This window comes from Gavialis gangeticus, unplaced genomic scaffold (genome assembly GCF_001723915.1).
Source record: "Gavialis gangeticus isolate Ggan-Ray unplaced genomic scaffold, GavGan_comp1, whole genome shotgun sequence".
In the NCBI taxonomy this organism is placed as follows: Eukaryota; Metazoa; Chordata; order Crocodylia; family Gavialidae; genus Gavialis; species Gavialis gangeticus.
The window spans coordinates 133,244,977-133,260,866 of record NW_017729024.1 but is presented as its reverse complement, the minus strand read 5'-3'; the positions used below and the strand labels follow the sequence as shown (position 1 = coordinate 133,260,866).

The 15,890-nt window shown below is 39.8% G+C and overlaps 1 protein-coding gene across 8 annotated transcripts in view; it reads left to right on the top strand.

The window, feature by feature from the left end:
* The window catches only part of PIK3R1 (phosphoinositide-3-kinase regulatory subunit 1), a 100,757-nt gene extending 97,662 nt beyond the window's left edge, over nucleotides 1–3,095 (top strand). For 4 of the 8 annotated variants that reach the window (XM_019517756.1, XM_019517755.1, XM_019517757.1 and 1 more), the window contains 2 exons: nucleotides 29–134; nucleotides 628–3,095. In XM_019517756.1, coding sequence (XP_019373301.1) covers nucleotides 29–134; nucleotides 628–817 — 296 coding nt within the window. In that variant the 3' untranslated portion in view covers nucleotides 818–3,095. Of the gene's footprint in view, nucleotides 1–28; nucleotides 135–193; nucleotides 598–627 lie in introns of those variants that run through there. The other 4 variants (XM_019517760.1, XM_019517762.1, XM_019517761.1 and 1 more) reach the window with 2 other exon arrangements.
* Nucleotides 3,096–15,890: the final 12,795 nt, after the last annotated feature.

Sequence of the window (15,890 nt, the reverse complement as noted above, 5' to 3'; positions counted from 1 at the left end):
CATCATGATGAGCGAACGTGGAATGTAGGAAATATCAACAGAAGCCAAGCTGAAAATTTGCTGAGGGGAAAACGGGATGGAACATTCCTTGTTCGGGAAAGCAGCAAACAAGGCTGCTATGCCTGCTCTGTGGTGTATGTATCCTGATAATTTTTTGCATGGTTTTTGAAGTTCACAGTGACTGTGACTTCAGATTTTCTGTGAGGCACTGAATTAGGCTACGGACAGAGATTCCCCATTGCCTTTCATGGGGGTGGATCAGGCTACCAGGTGCAGGGTCATCTCCCCTCACTGCTGCTCATCTCTCTCCAGCAGAGCTCAGTTCTGTGGACCCCCCCAGAGAGGCCTTGTAGACAAGGGAGAGGAATAAAGGCATGAAACAGCTCCTGGATCCTGAGTCATTCAGTCCTTTGTACCTTCTGCCTACCAAAGCAGAGGCTAAAGCATGTTACAATAAGGATTCTGGTTAAATTAAGATATTATTCTTAACCCAGAGCGCTGCTGCTCTCTACATTTACCAACATTTTATTATTTCCTGCCAGTTTTCTCAACCTGAGCTTTGTTTCATAATATTTCAACTTTACTGACAACCTACAAACCACCTCTTGTTTTCTTGTTTCTCTTTAGGGTGGATGGCGAAGTAAAGCACTGTGTGATAAACAAAACGCCAACTGGGTATGGATTTGCAGAGCCATATAATTTGTACAACTCCCTCAAAGAACTGGTGCTACATTACCAGCACACATCCCTTGTGCAGCACAATGACTCCCTCAATGTCACACTAGCCTACCCGGTATATGCACAGCAGAGGCGATGAAGACCTTGATACCTGGGTTTTTTTAAAAAAAATGCAACAACATTGAGGCCTCAGGAGAGAGAGAAGGCTCCTTTCAACTTAAGTGATGAAGTTGAGCTGCAGTATCAAAGCTGTCTGTCTTCAGATGGAACTAGAGCTTTCTTCGCAACTGCAGAGGGAGAGATCACAGTATTAAGCTGTGAATGAATGTTTCTAATCTAAAGTGCTTTTTATTAAGAGAAAAACACGAAAGAAAGAAATGCTAAACCTGTCTCCCTGCAGGGACATAGAGGCCTTTAACCATGGTGCTTGTTTACGATCTCTTTGAAGCTTTACCAGCTAAAATGTTGGATTCTGCAGAGCCACGGTGTAACAGGTCTTTGTAATTCAGTTAACGGAATTTCTCGGCAGTGACCTGGTTCGGATTTGGTGTTACAGTACTCAGTGGATCCAGACACGCAGCATTGTGGAGTTTTGGTTTCTGATGAATGATATGTAGCAGAATGGCACTTTCGTTTATAAGGGACACTTTAAAAGGACTTCAGTTACAGTATGTTGTTCAGAAGAATTGATGTAATAACAAAGTGCCAGGAAGTGTTTTAGACATTTAAAATCCTGTTTTAAGAACATATTTAAGACTGAAGAAAACAGGACTTTCAATGGCATACAGTATATAATAATGTACATAATCCTGGATGACTAACTATCATTGGTGGAAAATATCAATACCAAACTGCTTCTATTTTCTCTCTTCTGTTTGCTGAAAGCTGAATCCTTAGCCTGTGCTATGCAATACTGAATTTTTTTAGGCTGTAGTTCTCTATCAAGTGTACCTATAGGCTAAGCTTTTTTCTCTTTTTCTTTCTCTTTTTTTGCCTGAAAATGTTTTCCTGATTATTATTTTGTTAATATTCACTTTGTTGGGTTTTTTGTTTGTTTTTTTTTGTTTGTTTTATAAGTGTACAGGATGCCAGAAAAGTTGGCCTCAAAATTGAAACTATGAAATATTTTACAGTTTTCTTTGTATAGAATATTGAGCTGCAGGCTCAATGTTTAAAAAGTTCATAATTTTTTTGACTAAATATTTGTTGGGCAGTGCCTGATAAGCTTCAAAGCTGCTTTATTCAATAAAATATATGAACATTACAAAGTATCATTGAGTCCAACAATATTGTTTCAAGAATATCTTTAGAATACGGTACCATGCTGTTTGCTTTGTAAAGGTTTTTGGACTTTAGTCTAGATTGTCTTTGTGTCTGGAAGAAGAAAAACGTGTATCCATTTCTGATGGTTACTGTAGAAAAACAAATGAAAAATTGGATACTAGAATAGTCCATTTTAATTTCAAAATTAATACATGTAGAGTCTTCATAGCAAGTAAAATGTCATCTTAACCTACCTTGGTAGACTTTTTGTTGGCATGTCAAGGTACTTTTCTTTTCATATGAAGGAAGTTTCTCTAGAGTATATGTGTAAGATTCCCAAGTTTATGCAGAACAGCAAGCTAATTAAGAGCAGGAAACCTTGCTTTTTATAAAAACGTTTTTGGGCTTTCCAGAATTAACATTCTGTAGTTTTTCACAAATTTATGAACTGAAAGGTATTTTCACCTTCAGGAAAAAAAATAAAATTTCAGGTACCAAAGAGTTGTAGGGTTTCTATTCAGTGAAAAACAAATTTCAGAGTCCCACTAACCAAAAGGATGTAGAATTATTTTCTGTGGTGGCCTCCAATTGTTTTCTCATTATTGTCCCTACCAACACACACAAACTTGTGCTGCTATTTCACATATCATAGATTAACAAGGCAGTTGATGGATGTGGGGAATCCTGAAGGTTTTTAGTCTAGCTGAATATCTGAGTCTGTTCTTCAGTTAAGATGCAAGTAGAACATCCATTATTACCTGAAAGAATAGAGCCCACTGAGTTCTTTGAGTACTGACCCTGCTAGAAAACTGTCTCTTAAGATGAAGTCTGTATTTAGAAATTTTTACTTTTAGGAAATATTATAAGAAAATTAGTTTATCACCCATGGTTTCTACATTACCATTCATTTCTGAGGCTGTGAGGTTTTCATTTTTATTTTATAAGCTTATTGACTTTGCTTTTCTCTGGAATTTTCTTACTTGAACCTAGTTTTTCATGTCAGAGAGCAAAGTTCAACTGCCATTAATTTATCAGAAATCGTTCTTTCAAAACCATGCTGAACATTTTTTGTTTTCTTATGTTTTTCTTGTGATTTTTTTTTTTCTTTCTGAAGTCTGCAACTCATCTCTTCTTCCCAGGCAGACTTCTCAAAGTAAGATAAGCTGAGTTTGTTTCTGTAATGACTTTCCTTAGGTTGTCAATTATTCTGGATTTAATGTCATTCTGAAGGGCTCACGATCATAAATCCATTCAGTATACAGCAATTCAATAACTGTCACAGTACATCAAAATATATTTCTGAAGTGTATTAATTTTTAAAAATTTAACCTGTTTGAGGTAAAATATTAAATTTGTGCTCTGAGTAATAGGAATGTTTCACTTAAAATACTTTCCAGGAAATAACATAAGAATTAGACAGTTGAAACCTGATTTTCCTTTTACTTATACCACTGCAGACCCAGAGGAATTTTACTGAAGTCAACTGGTATAATTCTTAGCTGGCACAGCTTGGTGTGCGATTCCATGGACTCAGGTGTGCTTTACCAGTTTGTCACCTGGGTTAGGGACAGAAATTACACATAAACTGGTATAAGTGATTGGAAACTGGTTCACATTTGTAACACAACAGAAGTCCAGTGCACGTATACCACTTTTGATAGGTCTGAAACCAGTTTTAAGATAAACTGTATGGATGTAGTGTCAGACTTAACTGATTTAGGTTAAATCAGTTTCTTGAACTCCTGTCGCAGATCCCCTTCAGATTCAGGTTAACTCACAGGCCCACCGCATCCCAAGATGCTTTGCATCTCCCCCACAACTCCTCCTTCACAGGGTGAGCAGCTAGACTTGGGCCAGACTGTCTGCTCCAGCTGAGCAGGAAAGGCGTATTCTAGCACCCCTTTGGCTTCTGAGCAGGACCACTGCAGGAAGGTGGCTGTATTTCTGGAATCAAAAGAGAATGTCTGTTCATTTTCTTATTGGTTCAATCTACACAGCTTAAACTAACCTATGAAGATTAAATCAATTCTGCCTCGGGCTTTTTGACTGTCTGTACTTAGCCGTGAATATCTGTTATTACAGGAGAGGAAAACTAGTATATGTGAGATTTGGCCCTCACTTTTCTTGCATAGACAACAACAAACGAGCACAAAGCTGAGACTATTTTTCATTAAGGCATCTTAAAGTGAAATTCTGCCTATGTAATCCTCCCATACACATTCAGGGCTACTTTAAAACCTCAAAATAGTGCATCAGTGGGATTTATATAGTATCTAAGCTTCATGTGGTCTTTCTCCACAAGGGTGAAATTCTGTAATGTGTTGTACCTTTCTGACGGCTGAGTTTCGACCCCTTCATGTTATACACTCCACTCCAATCTTGGTTGAGCTAAAACAGATGAATATACCTGGAAACTTAAACTTCATATGAACATGAAACAAAGATATGTTGATATACTGAAAACACATGGTGCTTTTAATATAACTTTTTATTCAGATATATTTTTTCCATCTACTCTGGTTAAAAGCTTTTGTGTTTTTAAATAAACTAAGTTTCTGCTGAGCCACAGTGGGGCTTTTAAAAGGTTGTTCACATGACCAACAAAGAAAGAATGTGGTGATCATAAGCAGTGTGACAAAGCAAGTTTTTGATTCTTTAAATTGCGGTTTGAATTTGGAGCCCTTGGTTGTGTTTGAGTGGATCATTATGTAGGTACAGTTTTTGCCAAATGTACAAATGTTGCTGAATCAGCCACATGATTTTGCTTGGTTGTCTAACACTCTCTCTCACGCATGCACACACACTTTCTCGCTCATGCACTCTTGCACACTTTCTCTCGTGCATACACGCACATGCACACACTAAGCATTTGTCAGTGCAAGTTTGACAGAAGGCTGAGTGTCTGTTTCTAAAAACGAGTAACTTGTCTTATTGGTTCACTTATAAAATTTTTTTTTGTCAAAAATCTGTAAAGCCAAATCTTCAAAATTTCTGTTTGATGTCAACTCTTCTGTAGTAAACAAATGGCTTTGTCTTGTAATTGGCAATGATCTATTATTGCTTGGGAAAACCTTCAGATGCTTCTAATTGGGAAAACTTCTGCTGATTTTTAACACAGTGCTTTTGCTATGCATGGTATTCAGTTGGGAAAGTGTATCCTGATACTGTTTTTCTTCAGGGTCACTTGAAATGGGCAGTTCGAAGCACAATGCCTCCCATGGGACAAGGTTCCAAACTGCAACGTTCTGTAAAGAATAATGAAATATTGCTATAATAGAAGACTAAACTGGACTGTGTGAGCTGTTAGTTACATTGCACTTGTCCCTATGAGACTGCATTAGCTGCCCAAGATGCTGCTATTTTTTTATTCTTGTTTTAAAAATAAATCTCTGTTCTGTTAAATGTCTTTAAAACATTAAATTTACTTTAAGAATGGTCTTTGAGGAGGTGAAAGATAAGACGTCTTGTAAATTGCCTTTACAAGGCAATACTAAAAATGTGCCTCCTTGAAATTTTTGTTCAAGCTATAGATTTGATGGAGCTGTGTCTTGTTTTTAAGTTGCTTTAAAATTGTATTAGGTCTTCAAACAGAATAAAGATTGTTTTGAAACTGCACTTTACTGGTTGAAGCCTCAATAATGACTGTTTAAGAAAATATTTTCACAGGTCACATCATTGCTTCTATTGTATCTTTGCTCCTTTCTTTATAACTAGAAATGAATGTGCTCATTGAGTATGTGATTTAAACTAACTTACTGAGTGGACAGTAAGAGTTGAACAACTGAGAGAGTCTTCTGTGTGGACTGATACTAAAAATAGCAGTTTGCTTAACTAGGAATCACTATAATTAAAATTTTGTCCTTTCTGCCTTCAAATTCCAAGTGTGATCCTGGCTTTACTGAAATCCATGTAAGTTTTTCATCTCTATCAAAATGGAAGTTAGCAGCATGTATACAATTCACTAAAGGAGCAGAAGAAACTAATATGAGAGAGAGGATAATTTTTAGTGTTGGTTTACCTACCATGCCTAGAAGAAAACATGTCTTTTATTTCCCAACTTTGTGAAAGACAACTTGGAGGAAACCATCAGGATCTCCTTTTCTGTTATTTCCCACTGAAAAATATGTGAAGGTTCAGGACTTTATTTGGGGAAGCAGGGTGACAGTTCTAGATGCAGAAAATGGTCCATTCTAGAATCTGCATGAGCGCTGTATAATATAATATAGCATAGTATAATATACTACAGCTCTTATCTCTGGGGGTTCTTGGTATCACAGCAATGCAAATAATTATTGTTGATAATGATGTTGTTAAAATGTATGGGGCATTCAGATATAAAATATTTATTATAGGATGCTATTAACTTTGTATTCCAGTTTATGTCAAGTTTGGGTGGATCGCTAACCAATATAATGTGCTGCAATTGTTGTCATTGAAATTAGTTGATGCTTTAAAACTAAAGCATAGAAACTCTCTTTTTTTTTCCTGCCAGACTGTATATTAAGCAACATACATTCTTCTCTTCAAAACAAGGAAATGTCTACATGATCCAGTTTCCATAAAAGTTTACTTTTTTGAGTGCTATTGAACTAAAAAACATTTTGTATTGGTTATTGGAATAATATATGATTGGTTAAGCATATTTCTGCACTGCATAGTAGATGTGTAGAAAACACCCTTGGCAGGGAACAGAAAAAGCAATTTGCAGAAATGTTGTCATTCCCTTTTGGTTGATTACATACACATCCAGATGGTCCATCTCATGCTACTGATTGCATTCACCCACTCTCTTTGCCCTGCCCTGCTACCCCTTTCCTGCTAAGTTTTGAGGAACTGATTATTTCCCTTCAATGAAAATAATCCTTTTTTGGGGTTAGAGGTTCTTTTTTGTGAGCCAGTTTCCATACTAGCAGCTTTGTCTGAGGTCATGAACCCAAAAAGAAGAAATAGAAAACGCCTCAGTTTGTTCTTCCTTCAGACCATATGAAAAATTCTGTTCAGGATTTCTGGAAACTGCATGGGTTTAATGTGACATCCTGAAGGATGCTACTGTTGGCCCTTCCCCCTTAACTCTTATTACTGGTCCCTTTTTTTCCCCCAAGCAGAATCTAGCAAGTTGCATGAATAGCCTCCATGGTTTAAACACTAATGTAACTGAATTTTCCTAATACATCAGTGGGGTAGCTGGGGTCACAGAAACCTCTTCCTACAAATGGATGGTCACGTTATAGGATTGTAGCCTATAAAGACTGAATGTCTTGGACAAAGTCACTGTAGAACTCTAGACTTCAGCCAGGAACAGGATTAATTATCTTACCCTCAGTCAAAAGTCTATCTAAATGTGGGGCTAATTTAGAATCACAAATAGTAGAAGAGGAAATCACTGAATACAGGAAGCTGTTGTCACTTTCCTGGCTGAAAGCAGTGCAATAAGCAGTCCTGTATTCCCTCAGGTCCAGGAGAGCAGACTTGATTGGGGTCTCAGGTGGACTTGAATTTCACTGTAGATATTATGCCATTAATAATAACTTTAGCACAACAAAACACTCCTTTTTTTAACTCTGGTGAGGACACAATTCTTATAAAGAATAGTGATGATCTTTTAAGGAACTATGCCCTCAAACAAAACAGCTGCCAAAATAAAAACTCTGCAAGGGCTCTTCCTACATTATTCAAACAGATATGTTGATCCATCAGCCACTATCCAAAGTTTGGCTGATCTATGTGGAGATTAGCACCTGAACCTCAAAATGGGGATTGATGTCATCAACCAACTGATTGGAAAAGTGCTGATGTTTCTTTGAAAAATTAGGAACATTAACCATGCAAGTGCCTGGCCATATCTATCTATTGTCAAAACTACATTGAATGAACCTTCCATATCATACCACAGGAGTTTAAGCCTTGATTTAAGCACATGAAGATACTCAAAGGAAGAAGATTTGACAGCTGGAGTACCCACATACCTACCTCCACTAGTCATCTAAGAAAACAAAAGCTCGCTCATGACAATATTGGGCATAAACACAGTTAAATGCTAAACTTAGCTCTTTTACTAACAACTATTTACATGGATGTTTAAGCCCAAACAAAACCAGGAAATATGTTCAAAATAGAGAAAATGTTTTCTCTGCACACATGGGTTTTATCCACATGCTTTTCAAAACTTCATTCCACAATTTTGGAAAAAATTGTGCTCTGTACACAAATACAACTATTGAGGCCTGCAGATTTTGTACTTGCCATATCTATTAAGCAATTTGTTGCATCTGAAGTTCCCAAAGTACTTTGACAGATATGAGAACATGAAAGACAGTCAATCCAGCCACAGTAAGTATTTTAGTGACGTCCCTGAAGGAAGTAGCATTTAATGGTTAAAACTGGAGATCTAATTGATTGACCTTAGCCATATCATTTCATACAAGTGAGTAAGATAATACCTATTACTCATCTAGGAAATGGGTACAGAAGCATTTAGCTATTTTCCTGGCATACTCTGAGGATAAAGGGTTCTAAGGAGCTTACAGCACCTCAGGAGAAAGTTATTACAAAACTATAAGTTTGGTATTTTTATTTACTGCTGGGTAACATTACTTCTGAAACACTAATGGAGCTGTACCAATTTACACCCAAGGGTACTCAGGGAGCTGGCAAGCATCATAGCTCAGCCCCTGGCATGGATCTTTGAGAGCTCTTGGTGCTCTGGTGAAGTGCCTGATGCTTGAAAGAGGGCCAATGTCGTGCCTATCTTCAAGAAAGGGAGGAAAGTAGATCTGGCAAACTACAGGCCCATCAGCCTGACCTCTATCCTGGGGAAGGTCTTGGAAAAGATTATCAAGGAGGCCATCCTTAACAGACTAGCTGAAGGCAATACCCTGAGGGATACCCAGCATGGGTTTGTTGCGGGTAGGTCGTGCTTGACCAATCTCATTTCCCTTTATGACCAGGTGACTTATCACCTGGACAAGGGGGAAGAGATCGATGTTGTATACCTCGACTTTAAAAAAGCCTTCAGTCTGGTATCCCGTGGTCACCTCTTGGCTAAACTGGCTAACTGCGGCCTGGTGAACAATCGTTCCCCCAGATCCTGGTGAACACCCCTGATAAACTTATAGGTGGCCATCAGATCGCCCCTGAGCCTGCGCTTTTCCAGGCTAAAGAGCCCCATGGCGCTCAGCCTGTCGTCATAAGGTCTGTTTTCCTGACCTCTGATCATGTGCGTGGCTCTTCTCTGGACTCTCTCAAGCTTCTCCACATCCTTTTTGAATTGTGGAACCCAAAACTGGACACAGTACTCCAGTTGCAGCATGGGATAGTGGTCAGTGGGCTGGAGGAGTTTAGGGATCTTCTCTACAATATCTCGGATTCAGGCTCCTGGGAAGCAACAGACTTCCTGGGCTAAGGGGTTGGGGTGGCAGACTGTCCCCTCAGTCCCTCTCAGGATGGAGTCTCCCATGACAAACACTTTGCGTTTTGTCTTGGGGAGAGCGGGGGTGGTAGCTACAGTTGAGCCTGTGTTGCCTGCAGGAGCTGGCACTTAGCAGGCTCTTCTGGGGCTGCAAGAGGTTCATACTTGTTGCAAAGCTCCAGCAGGGCAGGGACCTTGGTGCAGCAGGCCTTGCGGCCCTTGACCACCTTGGTCCAACCCCTTGGCTGGACAGCAGGGGAGGTCCCCGAGTCCTCCCTTGTACTGGAAGGAGACCGTGGTCTACCCTCTGCCTCCCAGGGGAGAAGGGCCTGGCAGTAGGAGTCAATCTCCTGCTCTCAGTCCCTGATGGCTCACAGTCTCTGGACTGTGGCCTGGAGCTCCTCCAGCTGGCGCACCAGAGACCCCAAAAGGGAGCAAACCTCATAAGGGGAGGTGGCCGTGCTCCTGGGCCCCAGAGCCTGAAAAAGCAACAGGCAGCCCCCGCAGCTGAGAGCCAGAGGCTCCATCTGTGTGGAGCCCAGAACCATGGGCTCCGTCTGGGTAGAGGCCTCTGAGGCACCAGAGGAGACCCTTGGGGTGCGGCGCGTGCCCATCCGCGGCATGCCACTGGTTGGCCGGCTACAGCTGGGAATGCCTGCCCAAGGTGGTGCACAGGCAGGGCATCTGGCCCTTCCGCTCTCCCTCCTGTGCAAACTCCACGCAAACTCCGTGCTAACTCACGCACCAGGCAGACAAGCATGCCTGTTTATGCAGCCTGTTCGCGTGGCTCCCTGGGGGGGGCTGAGCCAATTAGGGGCCAGGGCGGGGCGAGACCCCCCTGGGGCTCCAGCTTAGTAGCCTCCCCATGGCTAGGCTGGAGTTAGTCCCTCCCACAAAGGGCCCCACTTACCTCTGGCTGCTGCTGGGGGTCGGCGAGGACGCTCCGTGGTGTAGGGGTGCAGCAGGTTTTCACCCGTATGTCTCGTGCCACTCCTGGAGCCTAAATGACTTAGCCTCCTCAGACTTAATACCAGTTATTTCATTAACGGTAACAAGAGATGAATATTATAACACAGGAATATTTGCATCTCAGTTTCTATATCTGCTCCCAGAATAAGTCATGGTATTATCACACCTGTGTCTGGCTGAGGTCTTAGGGTGTAGTAGGGTGGCCATCATAGATGACATTCCAGTTTTCTGCTACTCTGTCCTCTATTAATATGAAATGCAATGCCTTTATGTCCTCCATTTCTCCCTTCAAAAAATAGAGGACATGAAGGTGTCCAGTTTCATATCAGTAGAGGACAGAGGACAACCAGATTGTCCTCTATAATGGCCACCCGAGGGTGTAGGACCAAATACCCTTTGTGGTACTTGTTAGTTAATAATATAGCTTCTTGCCAGGTCATGTGATCCTAGTCAACTGAGGAAAGATGGCTGAATGGGAAGAAATGTTGGCAGGTTCTTTCTGTAAGGTCAACCTGTTAATCACTACAGCTCTGTTTTCCTTCTTTCTCCAAGGAATTTCAGCTGCCTGCTTGCCCAGCTTCTCCTTCTTGTCAGTAGACCTATGGCCAAGGATTCAGGGTAGGAATCTGAGGTAATAATGAAGATAACAGCAATATGAATATTATTACAGGTAAACAGTTTGTCAATCCGATTGATCTGTACCTCAGCTCAGCCTGGCTGAGCAATATTCCCTACGCACTCCTTCCTTGGATGATTCAAAAAGATTGTAGACCCTGCAGCATATTCAAAGTACAGCCCTGTACACATACCACAGTTGAAATGAAAAGAAATCTCATTAATCTGCATTGGGAGAGACTTTCACTTTGTCCTCCAGTAAAATGAAAGCCCTGTACTTGTACAGGTGTACTGACTTCAGTGGGTCTCTGGGCAGATGCACTGAATTGCAGAATTGAGTCTTAGGGGTAAAACTGTAAAATTCTGTAGAGAATTTTAGGAAGATTTGAAAGAAATGGCACGAAGCGGCCAAGCAAGTGGCTGCTGCTCTGCTGACAAGGGATAATGTGCACAAGAAAAAGATTATTTTTAAAAACATGCCATCAAGTATAATAACCTTAGACTCCTCAAGTTATCTAAGGAAGATCCTTTGGAATGCCTTGTTACCTAACAAAAAATCTTGACAAACATGCACATTTGGAAGTAACAGCAAACCTTCAAGAACAAGCAGGGCTTCTTGTACCTGAACTGTGAAAAACTTAAATAACCTCACTCAGGCACTGGTAGCAGAGTAGACACAGTAGCATGGAGCTTAATACAGACCAGCTATACAAGTATTAAGGCACCTTCCTGGATTGCTTTTTCAGGAGAGTGCTTTATAAAAAGCTTGTAAATTCTTTCTACCATCTTTTTGTAAAAATTAAGTTTCTCTCTTAAAATAACTTAAAATTAGCAAAGAACACTGGTGATTTTAGATGCCTTCATAATTCTTAGAAATGGAGAATACATTCTTTTTAAAAGAGATGCAACTGAGCTACATGTACACAAAATAGGCAGTTCTGGCTTACTCAGGACTGCACTGCATTTAAGTACTCCTGACCATTTTCTGTTGGAGGGACTTGAAGATGTTGCCATATGAAAATGAATCTGCAAGAAGAACACCAATGGGTTTCAACTTTATTATGACTTTCTGATTTCTAAATCAGACTTCCACGGTATGACTGCAGCCCCTCACAAAAAAGAGCCTTGGATCTGAATGACAAGCTATTTTTTTCAAGATATCACCCTCATTAATTTGCGTAAATGCGAAACTCGGGTAAGTCGAATACATGTAAAACGGGGTTCTGCTGTACAGGTTTCCCTCGCTTTATGCGGGTTCTGTATGTGTGAATTACCTCTTATGTGATGATCCTTTTCATACCAAAAATTCTTTATATGCAAGGTAAATTCATTCTTATGAGATCAGTGTGATGGAAGCCCACCATCAGCTGCTTTGTGTGGCGCATTGTGGGAGTGATGAGCACCGAAATATAGTCTCCTGTGTGGATCTGTGCTCCTCCCTCATTGTCTGCAATACGTGTTTCTGTAGTTGCCATCTCCATTATGGCTTCTAAGCATCCCACTAGCTTATCTCCTATCCCTCTCCCTAATCCTGTACCTCCTACCTGTGATGTGGAGTCTGATGCTGGAGACCCTTCACCCCGCTCTCTTCACACCAAGTAAACATTCACCACCACCCTGTGCTTGTGTGTACTGTCTGCTGTTGGTGAGTACCAAATTTGTCCTGTAAAAGTGGTAGAAATGGGTCTGGTGGTCAGTACAGTCAACATCTTGGAACATATCCATATTTGTTGCATTGTAAAGTGGGTTCTCTTTATGCCGATTTGAGTTATGCGCCATTTTCCAGGAACGCATGTCCAGCATAAAGCAAGGGAAACCTGTAATGTTTTACTGTTCAAATGACATCTACGTTCTCCCTCAACAACCGCATTGTTTTCTCCAAGCCTCAACCAATAAGAAGCAAATTTGGGATGGGATTTTTAAATAATCTCATGGACATTAAGTGCTAGCTCTTATTAGTAGGAACTGGGCACCTTAACTTCCTTGGGCTTCTTTGAAAATCCCAGCCCCACTGTTGAGTCACAGGAGATTGCTGAATCGCTATGTTTCTTGTCAGCCCTAGCAGCTCTCTTCCAGCTTTTCACCTCAGTGGATTCAAATTAATCTGGTTCTTCAGCTCTGAGAATGAGCCTCCCCATCAAAGGGGTAATGAGCTGTTGGAGAGCAAATGGCCTGCAGTGTTTTGTTCCATTATCTATAAATCATATTAGTGGGAGATCCATCTGAAAATGGAAGAGGGAGTGGAGCCAAAGAACAGAGATCTGCAGCATAGAGTGATAGGATAGCATGTTTGTTTCCACCTTCTCATAAAGCCTAAGTTTGGAGGGTTTTTAAAGTTTTCTCAGGTATTGCACTCTTCTAAGACCCTTTGTTTTCTAATCTTGTATCTTGAGTTATCAATAAATCTTATTAGGTAGATGCATTATTTACTCAGGGATACATTGTATGGTTGCACAAATGACATTTAGTAATAGGTTACTATTGACTTTCCATCCATTCCTAGTAATGCTGCTCAGTTCAGGTATAGACTTTGAAAATTAGAAAGAGGTGATGCACTGTTAGGCATTCTGTTGTTGGTGGTGAGGATTTTTCCCAACAAAACCGCAGGGATGGAGGGTGTCAGAAAATGCCAATGCATCAAACTTTTCTTGTGATTCATGGAGCTCTTTCAGCTCTAAGGAAGAATTTCTTCTCAAAAAAGGGAGTGCTTTCACATGTAGCTCAGGGTTATTGCACTCATGAGAATGCAGGAGACCCAAGAAGATGATCCAGTTCAAGTCCCTGCAGTGCCTAATTCTAGTGATTTATTTAATTTGTTCTTCGCATCTCAGGTGATTGCCTTTAGCTACACATTAGTCAGTCTAGCTCCTTTGTTTAACCTTCCTTTTGTAGTTATTCTTGAAGATGGAAAAACTTTAAGTAGGTTCAGTCTGAGTTGGGTGCTCATGCAGCTGATAAAGAGGTTATAACTCCATCAACCAATCTGATACCTTCATTCTTTTCTGTATATTAGAGCTCTGCTGGAAGTGATGCCTGGATCTGGATGCTCAGGTTCAAGCTCTAATCAAGGCTAGGGCTTGGCTTCAGACTTGGATTATAAAACAGAAAAATCATGGGAGGTTTTCATGAGGGTTTTGGGTTTGGTGGGTTTTTTTTTGTTTGTTTGTTTTTGTTTTTTGTGAGAGATGGCAGAAATCATGAGCTTTCACAGAAAAACTCAATAACTTTCAAAACAGACCAGGAAATCAAACAATTCCAGATTTGACTCTAAACCAGAACTCAAACTAAATAAGTCTTGTCATATTTGGGGATTTGAATGAGCATACTGAAAAAAATCAAAGGGCTGGATTCAAGCTAGTTTTGGCTTATCTTTTCTAAAAAGAAAAACAAAACAAAATAAAAAAATGTACACTAAAATCTACATCAGAAATGAAAAAAAGTGTGTGAGTTCAGTTATAAAACCAGGACCACACCTATATGGCTCTAGGAATATGGTTCTGAAATGTGTAGCATACCACAATGTATACTAACTATGGTAAACTGATTAATGATGCCAACTCTGAAAACAAAGTCTTCTAGGAACTTTAGTTTAAGAATTAACACCCCCGCCCCAAGCTCCTATAGTCCAATCATATGTGCATTGAAAATGGACTGATAAACAGACACAGACACTTCTCATGTATGTTTCAGTATCAGCCAGGAATTTCTCTGGGGTCACTAAATCCCCCTAAATCTCTACACAAAAATCTTGTAAGAATTATTTTCTGTCCCTGTAGTCAGAGTTGGATGTCAGCCAGATTTCTAAAGGTTTTATTATTGTTAAGGTGATTTATTTGGCCTCCTACTTGCTGAGTTAATATACTTCCAGTTGGTTTCTATTTTCTTGTTTAGCATTTACTGGTTTAATTGTTCATAAACCACAGCCATTTTCCTTCTACCCTTAAAGAAATACACAATATTAAAAATTCAGTCTGACATCCCTATATTTGACTAGAACTGGAATAGATCCACGATGTGAGAGTCCTAAGTTGATGATGGGAGAATTGTTTGAAGAATATTCATTGGAACAAAGTGAGGAAATAAAATTTTAGGTTAATATTTCATTCCATACATCCTTTTTGGTATATTTAAACACCTGCAGTTCAAATCTTACTCAGCTCACAGAGCATTTGCCAAGTAGCAGCTTTCATTAAGTAATTCAGTTGACAAAGTTCTCTACTTAATGCTTTGGTACTATATATTTGACGTTTGCGTGAATGTTTTGTAAAGAAATCCAAGTTATGGGTCTCTCTTCAAATGCAACTCAGATTTCTTGCTCAAATTAAGGTTGTTTTATTAATGTAATGTGTATGCTTTTAGTTTGCCTTACCATACACAAGACATGTGACCAAAACACACACGTAGTGAAAATCATTCCTGAATGTCTAGAGACATAACAAATTTTCAGAATGTTGTGCATAAGAAAAAAAAAAAAATCACAATTACTAATATAACTCAATTTTAATATTGTTTGCCCATCATTGTCCCCTTTTCTTTTTAAATTTTAAGCAGAATATTCAATGGTTATACATTCAAATTTCTGTCCTATGAATATGATATGTGGTTCAAATAAATTTGGCTACTTTTGATTAGGCTTATTTACATGTACACATGCAATATGGCATGAGTCACAGAGCTCCTTAAAATGACTTCAGATAACTAGCTCCTAGTTTTTAGAGTCAATCACATGGAGACTGGCATAAGGACATTTTTGTGAAGGTTGCTTCAAGACCAAACTTGCTTAATAGAGTCAATGTCAACTAACTTTTCTTATAACACAAGGTACCTCTCCGTCTCAAGTATACGTAGGTGAGGTTAGCAGGGGAGAGGGGGGAGGAAGTGGTTTATTTGTCAGTGTTATAAGGGCTGGGGAGGAGTCCATTTCCTTTTGTGAAAAAAAAAGGCAAATTTTAACACC